The sequence below is a fragment of the Rhinoraja longicauda genome, chromosome 32, assembly GCF_053455715.1.
Source record: "Rhinoraja longicauda isolate Sanriku21f chromosome 32, sRhiLon1.1, whole genome shotgun sequence".
NCBI classification, from domain to species: domain Eukaryota; kingdom Metazoa; phylum Chordata; class Chondrichthyes; order Rajiformes; family Arhynchobatidae; genus Rhinoraja; species Rhinoraja longicauda.
The window spans coordinates 11,955,209-11,968,307 of record NC_135984.1 but is presented as its reverse complement, the minus strand read 5'-3'; the positions used below and the strand labels follow the sequence as shown (position 1 = coordinate 11,968,307).

Here is a 13,099-nt window from a genome sequence, read left to right as displayed (position 1 = left end):
GCATTTGTGAATAATTCCTCGCGAACACTGTTCTTCAATAAGCCTGGGCACAGATCTTTGTTCTGCATGCAACTTTTCAATGAACAGACTAATTACACAAGGACTGTTCCTCAGGGGTATGAAGAACATCAAAGAACATGACAGATAACAAAGGGAAGCTCTGTCTTCTGAAGTCAAACTGCTTTGCTACTGATCGCAAAAGGCTATCTAGATGAAGGCGTTCTATCAATAATTTCCCATGAACAGGAACATATATTTTGTGCTGTCTAAAGCGATCAACTAGAATTTGGTCAATGTTGACTATCACTGACAAGCTTTCCCAAAGCAGTTTATTTGATTACGGAATAAACATTATTTCATGAAACAGCATCAATAATTTAGCAGTATTGATAAGCTGTTCATCAGGGAATCGTGGGCATCAGTCATTCTCATACAAATTGAAGTTCTAATATAAACCGACCAATATATTCTTGAAGACATCGGTGGATAGTTTATCTGAACTAATGCATTATCAAGTGTTATCAAATTACCCCTGGAGTGTTTATGTCTCCCTGAATTCTTTCTGGGGCTCACTGCAAATTTTTCACAGGAACATATTGGCCTTAAATATCCCCTGGTCTCGTTTATTTTCTATTTTAGTAATTTTAGTTTAGTTTAGAGATACAGCGTGGAAACAGGCCCTTCAGCCCACCGAGTCCACGCTGACCAGCGATCCCCGCACATTAACACTATCCTACACTCGAGACAATTTTTACATTTATACCAAGCCAATTTAACCCACAAACCTGCACGTCTTTGGAATGTGGAAGGAAAGCGAAGATGCCAGCGAAAACCCACGCAGGTCACAGGGTGAACGTACAAACTCCGTACAGACAGCACCCGGAGTCAGGATCGAACCCAGGTCTCTGGCGTTATGAGGCCGCAACTCTACCACTGCACCACTGTGCTGTGCTGTGAGCCACCATGCGGCCCTATTCTGCTGTTATGTCTCAGGCAGGTGCTTTGTACCTGCAAATATCTCTTTGTCACAAGAGAAGAACAATAATCTTGACAGTTTCTTAGTTTAGTTTAGAGATACAACATGGCAACAGGCCCTTCGGCCCACCGAGTTCACACCGACCAATGATCACCTGTTCATACTAGTCCTATGTTATCCCCCCTTTCACATCCTACACACTGGGGGCAATTTATAGAAGCCAATTAACCTACAAACCTGCATGTGTTTGGGACGTGGGAGGAAACCGGGGCATTCAAAGAAAACCCACGCGGTCACATGGAGGATGTGTAAACTCCACACGGAGAGCACCCATGGTCAGATCAAACCCGGATCTCTGACGCTGTGAAACAGCATCACTACCACTGCAGCACCACTGTTTTTGCTATGTCTTGTCCAAATTGAAGACTGCCAGCTTAGTGACGTTAAAGATGTGGCAGGAGATCGGGTAAATTGAGCTAAGATTGACAACGCTCTTGTACAGTGAACCACATCAACAAAAACTGAACAAACTATTTATAACCACCAACTCTAATCAACAGTCACAGTTTATTAAGTGAGAACTAAAGACTAGGACATTCTGGCAATTTCATCTGATCGTTTTGTTTAGTGCGAGGCCAGTGTGTAAAAGCTCTGACAAGAGAATTGCCATCTGTAAGAATTCATGGCCAGGTAAGGACTCTTCAAGTGGCTGAGACACAAAACTACACTAATACCAAGCTCTCTCAGAGGGCCCAGAGAAAGGCAGGAGTGGTAAAGGCAAGGATGACAGACCTATCGTGTACAATCTTCATCTTTGCAATTAGTGTCTTTGTCCATTGTAGTGCATTTGTCCAAAAGACCTTGCCTTTTCACCATTCAAATCACCTCTCACCCTGGTGTGCATGAAATCCGTTTGAAAACCAGTGGAAATAATATTTAACTATATGTTAGTCGCCAAGCATGCAGCTCTCTGTATCCAGTTAAATGAACAAATTTGGCCAATTTCCATGGGAAAGGATCCAAATTTGCCACGCTGCTTGCCAACTGTATTAAGTAAACTTGCAAAGCAAACGGTTGCATTGTGCAACTCACAGTTTACATTCCCCCACTTCATTAAGACATCACGTGTGAAAAGAATGGCACAGCTGGTAGAGCCACTGCCTCAGAGCCCCAGAGGCCTGGGCTCGCTCCCAACCTCGGGTGCCATCTGTGTGGAGTTTGCACGTTCTCCCTGCGAGATGGGCGACGCTTCGGGTCGGAACCCTTCTTCATTGAGTGAAGGCTTAATTGTGCTGTGCAAAATTAGAAAGATCCTGGAATAAGTAGATTTAAAGGACATATTTTCCTTGTCAGAGAGGCCAACAACCAGGGGTGTCCATTTAGAGTAGAGTATTTGCAGGCAGTTCTATGTCAACCAATGCATTGGAAGCAGGCGGGACAGATTATTACACAGTAAATATTTCTTGTATGGCAAACCAAATTCACCCACACAGAAAACAGAGTGTGTTTAAAAGAGATGGGGAAACATAGCTCTCCTCCAATAAATCTATGGTAATTTCTCCAGGAGAATGCATTGAGTGAGGAATACTTAGTTCTACATTATGCATAAAATCAATGTTGCTCATTTACATCAGCATGGTCACACAACGTGATTAACGGGGTAAATTAACCAAATGTTTCCACTCTGGCTTGCTGTAGTGTTATCAATAACTGCAGCTTTAAGGTAATTAGAATTTAGATTAAAGGAGAGATGAGCAGAATTTTACCCCAGAGGGAGAGAGTTATTAGAATTTACTGTCTGAAAGGGTGATACAGGCAGAAACCAGTTTCGTACCTAATAGTGAAGATGGACACAAAATGCTGGAGTAACTCAGCGGGTCTAGAGAAAAAAAAGGTGACGTTTCAGATCGGAACCCTTCTTCAGATTGAAAGTGGGGGGTGGGGGAGGGGGGGCAGAGGCAAGAACAGGCCAGAACACATCAGGGCTGGCAACAGATGGCCTCTGGAAGCATGGAGCCCACAATGGCCCATTGTTGGCTGGGGAAGGCGTAATAATGAGAGGGATAGAGGGATACAGGGATGCGAACAGTGGAACTCATAGGACAATTAGGGTGGGGGGGACGGGGAGGAAATGTAGGATTTGCTTGAAGTCAGAGAAGTCAACATTCATGCCGCTGGATTGTCTGAACATTTTAAATGCTGCAATCGGCAAAGCTGTGGACTACGTCAAGACTCGTATAGTTCGCTAGGGGTAGGACAGTGGCTCAGTCGGTCAAGTTGTGGCTTTACAGCCCCAGCAGTCCCAGTTCAACCCTGACCTCTGGTGGTGTCTACATGAGTTGGCATGCCCCTGGGTGGGTTTCCTACAGATGCTGCAGTGTCCTCTGACACCCCAAAGACGTGCTAGTCAGTAGGTTGATTGGGTAGTGCAGGTTACCCCTAGCGTTTAGTTTTAGCATTAGTTTTAGAGATATAGCGTGGAAACAGGCCCTTCAGCCCACACCCACCAGTGATCACCCATGCAGGAGCACTATCCTATGCACTGGGGACAATTTATAGCAGCCCATTAACCTACAAACCTGCACGTTTTTGGAACGTGGGGGGAAACCGGGGCACCCAGGGGAATCCCAAGTGGTCGCAGGGAGAACATGCAAACTGTACAGAGAGCACCCGTGGTGAAGAAGATGGAACTTGTTTCTCTAGCGCAGTTAGGCTGCAACTCTACCGCTGTGCCATCCGGTTTGTTGAGTGGTAGAATGCAGAGAGGTGGGGGGGGGGGGGGGGGGGGGCAGGGGGTAAAGAGTTGATGGCAATGTGGGAAGAACATGTTAAAGGTAAAATTATGGGAGAGTGGTATTGTTCCGAGAGCCAGCATGCTTCTGATGGGCTCAATGGCAACCTTCTACATCATTAGAAAGACATAGAAGGTTAGTAAGAACTGGGACCAGGATTAGACTGCGTAAATTCTCCTTGGTCGTTGCAGACACACTAAACGGAGTGGCACCCTGCTGTGTCCGAGACAACAGCAATAAACTGAGCTGGCAAAATTCAAATTGGACAACATGACAAAAAGAAGCACCAGCATTAAGTGGAGCAGGTGCTACCAGACCTAGATTATTAACTCAGCAAAAATGGGGTCAACATTCCACTGTGGCAAATCGTGAATTCAATTTGATAACATCTGAAATCAGAACATCAGAACATAACAAAGAGGAATAGGCTCCTCATAATTACTCTGCTGTTCATTAGGATCGTGGCTCATCCCAACTCACTTCCATCTTGCTGCCCAACCCCACGTTAAGTCAACTTTATATATAAAATTAGTGACCCAAACTCCACGTACACAAGTCTTTTGAGAGTGGAAGTAGAAGTTCAACTTCAGCTCGAGGCCAGGTCATTGGCTATTTTTGAAGCAGGGATTGATAGATTATTGATTAGTAAGAGTGTGAAAGGTTACGGGCAAAAGGCAGGAGATTGAGTTGAGAGGAAAAAATAGATCAGCCATAATTGAATATCAGAGTAGAGTCGATGGGTTGAATGGCCTAAATTTTCTTCTATGCCTTATGGTCATATAAGATGGCCGCGAGGTGGCCAGTGCCAGAGACCCGGGTTTATTTCTGCCCCGGGGTGGTGCTTGGTTATGGAGTTTGCACATTCTCCCTGTGACTGTGTGTTTTTCCTCCGGGTGCTCCGGTTTCCTCCTACGTCTATTGTCTATTGTTTAAGAAACAGTTAGACAGGTACATGGATAGGACAGGTTTGGAGGGATATGGACCAAGCGCAGGCAAGTGGGACTAGTGTAGCTGGGACATTGTTGGCCGGTGTGGGCAAGTTAGGCCGAAGGGCCTGTTTCCACACTGTATCACTCTATGACTCTGTGACCAGAGACTTGAGCTTGGAACCTTTAAGCTAATGCTCTTGCAGAGCACCACACAGTTAAGAGGTGTTAAGGGGTATGGGGAGAAGGCAAGAACGGGGTACTGATTGAGAATGATCAGCCATGATCACATTGAATGGCGGTGCTGGCTCGAAGGGCCGAATGGCCTCCTCCTGCACCTATTGTCTATTGTCCCAAAGACGTGCAGGTTTGTAGTCAAGGCGGGCTCTATAAATTGCCCCTAGTGTGTAGAGAGTAGATGCGAAAGTGGGATAACGTAGAACTCGTGTGAACGGGTGATCGATGGTCGGCCAAAGGCCCTGTTTCTATTTCTAAACTAAACAAAATATTATACTTAAATTGATGACCCCTTATCCTGAGGAATAACCCTTTCCATAGGAATAACCTTCCCATCATCTACTTTGTGGAGTGACCTCGAGGTCTTATGAAATGCAATGAGACCACACGTTATTCTTCTAAACTCCAATGACTATAGCCAAACATTTTCATTCCCTTCTCATGATAGCTCCCTCATTTTATGAATTAACCTCAGCCTCACTTTCCTGCACTAACTCTACTTCCTATGATTTGCTTTGCCATCTATCAATCTCTTATTAAGTATACTCAGTGACCGGGCCTGCACAGCACTCTTCTAGGCAATGACCTTCTAGGCAAAGAAAATTATCCTTATCTTAGCCCGATTGGCTGGCCTTTGCCTTGAGATTATGACTACTTGTTCTAGTCACCCCAGCCAGGAGAAACACGCGAAACGCAATGAAATGCAGGTGCAGGAATCTGGAGCAAAACGCTAAGTGCTGGAGTAACGCAGTGGGCCAGGCAGCATCTGTGGAAGAAATGGACTGGCAGCATTTCGGGTTGGGACCCTTCTTCAGACTTCAGGAGAAACATTCTACCTGGTCTGAAGAAGGGTCTCGACCCGAAACGTCACCCATTCCTTCTCTCCCGAGATGCTGCCTGACCTGCTGAGTTACTCCAGCATTTTGTGAATAAATAGGAGAAACATTAGCCTTGCATCTACCCTGTCAAGCTCTGTAAGAATTTTGAATGTTTCAATCAGTCTTCTGAACCCAGGAGAGTAGGAGAAAACAAGCAGGTCAAAGCGTTCTGGAGATTTTTCGACATTCTAGACGAGAATTTTCTCCAGTGGTGATTTTTTTTAACACTTAAAAAAGAATAACCACTTCTTGAGCTTCTCCTTCACTCTAGACCTGTAGCCTCCATCATTTTCCAATTAGTTTTTATCCTTTCATGAAAACACAATACACACACATTTTTTCTGCAATTTCCTTTAACCCCAATTTAATTTCTCCCATCTCAGTTAATAAAGGGCTCATGCTGAATGTTATTTCTTTTTACTATTCACGGTATTCACGGATGTTTTTAACAATCTCTGTTATGTTTCGTCCTACATTACATCCATATTCTACTTCCCCTTTCATCAATTACCTGGTCCACGTTTACTGAATCCGTAAAGATTCCTCATCCTTAAAGCTTACTGTCCCATCTTGTCAACATAAAGAACTATTTTCCTTTGTCGCCAAGTTATCTTTAGTCTCCAGATTGCAATGGCTGGACATCATCTCATATAAAAGGCAACCCATTCTATAATTCAATAATCCCACATACTGTAGACATCATTGGAACAGCAGTCTGTTTTTGTTTTGTGCTCAGTTCTCAGGACTCTAAATAGGGCTTGAATCTACCTCAACAATTTTCCACCTCAACAGGTGAGAATACTACAACAAAGCTCAACGTGAAACCTAATTAAGTTGAGCATTGGAAAGGTACAAAATGCTGGAGTAAGTCAACATGTCCCTGGAGAATATGCATTGGTGACGTCCCGACTGGAAACATCACCTATCCATGTTCTCCAGGGATGCCGCCCGACCCATTGAGTTGCACCATCATTGTGTGTCATTCCTTGGTAATCCAGCATCTGCAGCTCCTCGTTTCTAGGTTGAGCATTGAGTCGCACAGAGATGTACACCAACTGAATGATACATGGTGCCATTACATCATGCATAGGAAGAAACTGCAGATGCCGGTTTGTACCGAAGAAAGACACAGAGTGCTGGAGTAACTCAGGCAACATCTCTGGAGAAAAAGGACGGGTGGCGTTTCAGGTTGGAACCCTTCTTCAGGCCGTTTTATCAGGGTCACCCAAACAAAATAATGGAACTCTCTACCTTCCAGCACCATGGGAACATTGTGTGAAATGTGCGTGTGACTGGCAAAGCCAGAAGTCATTGCCCATCCCCAAGTACCCTTGAGCATATGGCTGGCAGCCACCATCTTGAACCATCACAGTCTTCGCAATGAAGGTGCTCGTACAAAGCTGACAGGATATGACCGGCAACAATGAAGGAACAATGATGACCGTCCGATCTCGAGTGGGCGTGCGATTGAAGCCAGTGTCACTGACACACAAACGACATCAGTTCACAAAATCTGCGCACTCTTTCAATATGAATGTATAAAGAACCTGGCACCAATGTGGTTCATTGCTAACTGCCCTCTAAACAGTCTACACATCTATGCAGTGGCATTACAGCCCTTAGGAGTAGCGCCATACAAGACAACACCAAATGCCAATATACACTGACATTACCTGCCATCCATATAGTTTTCTTTCACTAACTGACGGTCCTGGCTTTTATTGCTCCTAATCTTCAGTGCAAACACCTGTCGAGTAGAATCATATTTCACAAACAAACTGCACTTCCCCTTTAGACCACAGTACAAATACCTCAGTACAATTGAGGTCACCAGCAAAATTAGCAGAATATTGACCTCACTTGTAATTTTCACACTAGAGTTTGCTCTTCATAAATTTACAAGTCATAGGAGCAGAACTAGACCACTCGGCCCATCGAGTCTACTCTGCCACTCAATCCATCCCTCCCTCCCTCTCAACCCCACTCTCCCGCCCTCTACTCACAACCTCTAATACTTTGCCAATCAAAAATCCATCAATCTCTGCTTCAAAAACACCCAGTCTTCCACTAATGCATTACTCCATCTGGAGTGTTCCTGCTATTGAATGCAATAGGTTTCGGTGCGCCGGTCCCAAGTTATATAATACATCCGTGTGTCTAGAGTCATAGACGACAAACAGCTTCAGTTTAGTTCATTGTCACGTGTACCGAGGTACAGTGAAAAGCTTTTGTTGTGTTCTAACCAGTCAGCGGAAAGACATTAAATGATTACAATCGAGCCACCCACGCTATCCAAATGATCCATACTGCTTCTCCACGAGTCCCATGCATTTCATAGTAAGATGATTTCAGTCGATGCACGAAATCTGCTGGGATTTCCAGCTGCCTCGTGGACATTGCAAGGCAGAACTGTTTACAGGACATCAGTCCGTGCCCACATTTCTAACAGTAATGCAGACAAGAAAGACTGATGAATCCCCCACCCCAGCATATATCAGAAGGGGATTCCACAGAGTCACACACACCCCTCGGCATCATCCCATGTGTCTTTAGACCAATTAATAGGGGAAATTGTGCAACAAGACATTTAATATGTTTTAATAAATAGATGATATAGGGAGACAGGGAATATATGTTTGCATGACCAAACTGGCCTGGTCCGCTCTAATGGACCTTCTGCAGATAAGGTAACTACACCCAATGGTTTGTATAATTTGCAGCTTGCATTTTCTTTCAGTCGAGTGGAATCATATTTCACAAACAAACTGTACTTCCCCTCTCCAGAGCTCCAGTGCAAGAGAAGTCCTTTTAATGGGCATTTCACAAACAAGAGATTGTTATAACGCCACAGATAGCGATTACACATCCTTCATTACAGGGAGTGTAGCCAATTCCCTACAATTCTGTACACTTCTCGGTAGTGGAGATACGACTAAGTCCTTTGTTGTTGTTTTTTATGGGGGGGGCGGTTTATATTTAAAGGATTTTGGAGAGCTTACCAGGATTGCAATACGAGGCAGAATTTACAGGCATTATATTTCAGTAGGTTAACGTTCACAATGGGAAAAGGATAAACCGCTGACAACTAAGACACTTAACAGAATTGAACGCATCCACAGCTCAATCAATAGGAACTACAGAACCACACATGATCTTTGAATTGTCAGACATTTGGACTGGTTTTTTTTCAATATCATTACTAAAAAAAGGGTCCCGTTCTTAATGCAGGAATAACGCCACACTCGCCCGCAATGGACAACGGGGTGGTGTGAAAACAATAGGATGTGGAGATCAATTCACTGAAAACAGAGGAACAAACTCGCAGGGAAATGTCCAAAGCAACGAATTTGCTCCGTAACTCCAACCAGAGCTAAAGTTGACCGTTCCTCCTGGCGAATTTGCTGCTGCGGTCATTTCAACGGGAGCCAACACCGGCTGCCCTGTGCATTTAGAGAATACATTCGCACAAGTACCAAGACAGCTCACGGGGGTTGAGCCTCATTCGGGGAAAAACCCGGGCCGGGCAGGTGTATGCGATGTGTAGAACAGTGAGATGCGATATTCGTGTAGGATCAGTCTGTGGGAGAGGGGAGAGGGGGGGAGGGAGGAGCGAGGGGACGGGAAAATGAGGGGGGAAATGAAACATCGAGGGAGATGGGGAGAGGGAGAGAGAGGAAGGGAGGGAGGGAGGAAGGGAGGGAGGGAGGGAGGGGGAGAGGGAGAGGAGAGGGAGAGAGGGGGTGTGAGATAGAGTTAGACAGAGAGATAGGGAGACGGGAGGGTGAGAGGGGTGCGAAAGAGAGAGATGGGAGTGCGGGATTGGGTGCGAGAGAGAAGGAAAAAGAGAGTGGGGGGAGAAAGAGAGTGTGCGAGAGAAAGAGACTGTGGGAGGGGGTCGAAAGAGAAAGACGGCGGTGAGATAGAGATACGCAGAGAGAGGGGGTGCGAGAGAGAGAGAGAGAGAGAGAGAGAGAGAGAGAGAGAGAGAGAGAGAGAGAGAGAGAGAGAATGTGGGGGAAGAGAACACGTTATTGTCAGTGGGTTAGCCGCGGGAGGGGATGATCTAGAAGGGGACGGGGCTGGGGATGGGGCTGGAGGGAGAGGGGGTGGGGAGGGGGGAGAGGGGAAGGGGATGGGGAGAGGGGAAGGGGAGAGGGGAAGGGAAGGGGGGAGAGGGGAAGGGAAGAGGGGAAGGGGAGAGGTGAAGAGGGAGGGGAGAGGGGAAGGGAAGAGGGGAAGAGGAGGGGGGAGAGGGGAAGGGGAGGGGAGAGGGGAAGGGGCTGGGAGGGGTGGGGGAAGGGAAGGGGAGAGGGGAAGGGAAGGGGGGAGAGGGGAAGGGAAGGGGGGAGAGGGGAAGGGAAGGGGAGAGGGGAAGGGGAGAGGGGAAGGGGATGGTGAAGAGGGATGTGTAACACCGCTCGCTCGCTCCAGAGCCGAGCCAGAGAGGAACAGGAACCAATTGCATTGCACGAACGCACAGAGTGTGTCTTAACTCAATGGAACCACCTTCCTGCCGCTGTGTCACATCGATGTTGCACATCTAGCTACATATATTTGACATGGTCGCTAAAAAAAACCCAACTGGATAAATCAAATTTCAAAAAAAATAATATGTGCAAGATACGATTCCAATCAATCCCATCTCAGACGCTGGGAATGTTGAAACTTAACATCGGTTTCACACACACACACACTCCCAACTCTTGAAACAGACAGCTTGTTCGTGTTTGATTATCCTGTGACTGATATCGTGGGTTTCTCTCCGCTGCCTGCCATAGTCAGACGATGCACAGATCCTTTACGTTGACAAGCGGGGATCACACACGCTAAGGGACCGCTCAAGGCTCAGTGTGGAGTCCGGGAAGTGTAGACCGAGGAACAGTGCGTTGACACTTGCATTTTAAAGAACGGACTCGAAATATCCCGTCTATCAGCAATCCTAGGCTGGGTTAAAAAGTACTCTTCGGGTTTCAATAAAATACAATCGGATAAAACGCAGTCGAGGCAGATATAGAACGAAATGTATAATTTGACAAGAATCACACAAATCCAAGGAAAGACCCTCGGAGCTGGTGTACCCGGGGACACATACTGTGAATGTCCCCGAAACAGGCGCTTCACACCCGGGGAGAGAGTGGGGAGAGAGTGGGGAGAGAGTGGGGAGAGAGGGGGGAGAGAGTGGGGAGAGAGTGGGGAGAGAGGGGGGAGAGAGTGGGGAGAGAGTGGGGAGAGAGTGGGGAGAGAGGGGGGAGAGAGTGGGGAGAGAGTGGGGGGAGAGAGTGGGGAGAGAGTGGGGAGAGAGTGGGGAGAGAGTGGGGAGAGAGGGGGAGAGAGAGTGGGGAGAGAGGGGGGAGAGAGTGGGGGGAGAGAGTGGGGAGAGAGTGGGGAGAGAGTGGGGAGAGAGGGGGAGAGAGTGGGGAGAGAGTGGGGAAAGGAGCGAGTCTGGGGCACTGGCCAATTCACACACCTGCACAAATCTTCTCCCCTTTTCACAATTTGCAGGACGGATAGAAAATTAAATGGAAATAACACGAGAGGCAGATTTTTTTTTAAAAATCACACTAATTGGGATCAATCTCCACGCACACAAAAAAACCCATGCATTGTTTTAATAAATCGAGTCCAGAACTCAACGTAAAGCCCTTTTGCAGAGATCAGAAATTCCAATTCTATCAGCGACTGTAACTGATGCCAAGATACATTGCATTTGGATAATCGAAATCTCTAATCGTGGCTACGTTACATTGTACTTCTCCCCCCTCCTCCTTTCCCCCAAATCCCATTCCTGAATCTTTCCCAAATCGTAGTCTAGAAATGGGGGACTGTTTCTATGCGTTTTTGATTAAAAATCTATGATATTCTGGCGAAAGATGCTTCGCCTTTGTTGACACAATAGTCTGCATATTCAAAACTCGTTAAAAAAACCACCCATATCTCCAATATGGAATATTTTATATAGACTTTCACAGGCATAATAGTTTACAGAGTAAAATGTAACAGGGCGTTTCACTTTTTGTCCATAACCTCACAAAAAAAACAAATACCATATTGCAATTTTTAGTTATTTAACCATTTGAAAAGAAATATGACGTACCTCGAGTTAGAGAGTACAGCAGGATTAGACTGATAAGCCACATGCCATAAACGCACCTATTTCCCTGTGTGTGTGTGTCTTATATCTCAGTGCTGTTGAGAGAGAGAGAGAGTGAGAGAGAGAGAGCTCTGATCCCTCGCTTTGGTTGTCGGAGACTGCGAGGTGTAAGGTAGCCGCGATGCCCCAACGACAGCCTATCCGGGACGTGTCATCCCTGGCAAAAGGTGGGAAATGTCACCTCGCCCCGCCCAGACACAGCAATGTGGAGATAAAGCGCACGCAACGCTCCACTCAATCCACTGATCGCATCGCTCTCCCGGCCAACCCTTCCCCAGCCGCCTTAAGACCAGCGCACAGAGCAAGTGGCAGTACGCTCTGGCTCTGGAGCTGGCTCTGGATCTGGATATGGATCTGGACCTGGATATGGATCGGAAAGGGAGGGAGGGAGGGAGAGGGATCGATGCCCGTGAGATGGAGCCGCCGATGAGACAGATCATTAATAAGACCATACACCAAACGCAAGCCCCGTCGACGCCGAAGCGGGCGCTCAACCCCATTAGTTTAGTATCTTTAAGTTTTCCATTAAAGGGATTTAATTAAACCCACCACGTCAATATTTAAAACGTCCACGTCGTCGTGATTAACAGAACCCACTGAAGAAAGGCAGATCATTTGCATTCATGCCATCGGCATAAGCTACCGTGCAAGATCTGGGTCGCCAATTATAAAGAGGTCGGCGGCTGGGTTGGAATAAGAGATACCAAACGCTGTTGTACTGGGAGGTGGATCACAATGGTCCAAGGGGCAAAGAGACCAAGGCGACCGAGCTCTCGCTACCGCCAAACTCAAGGTAAAAGGTTCAACAAAAGAGGTTCCGTGCTGGGCATTGATAAGACAATTCCCGTTCATGATCTCCTTGGACAAGGCAGGGGAAAGTACATTAGGGTTCCCCCCACCACCCCCAGCAGAGCCCACAATCGCCAGAGTAACACCATCCTCCTGAAGTTGAATGATCAAATTTCTAAGTGGCGTGAGGAAACGGGAAGGGGGTACGAGTGCGTTGTCGAGAGGGCAAGAACTTTCGGCGCTCCCTGCAAACTCTGAAGGCAGAAGGCGCAACGCACTTGTCTTGCCTTGACCCGGCGCCCAGAATGAAGAGTGAAAGTTTGCAACCTGTGTAAAAGTTGCCGTGGCGG

The 13,099-nt window shown here is 46.6% G+C and overlaps 1 protein-coding gene across 2 annotated transcripts in view; it reads right to left on the bottom strand.

Moving 5' to 3' along the window:
• Positions 1-12,135, bottom strand: part of dscaml1 (Down syndrome cell adhesion molecule like 1) — a 494,811-nt gene extending 482,676 nt beyond the window's left edge. For both annotated transcript variants that reach the window (XM_078426581.1, XM_078426582.1), the window contains exon 1: positions 11,904-12,135. In XM_078426581.1, coding sequence (XP_078282707.1) covers positions 11,904-11,946 — 43 coding nt within the window. In that variant the 5' untranslated portion in view covers positions 11,947-12,135. The remainder of the gene's footprint in view (positions 1-11,903) is intronic.
• Positions 12,136-13,099: the final 964 nt, after the last annotated feature.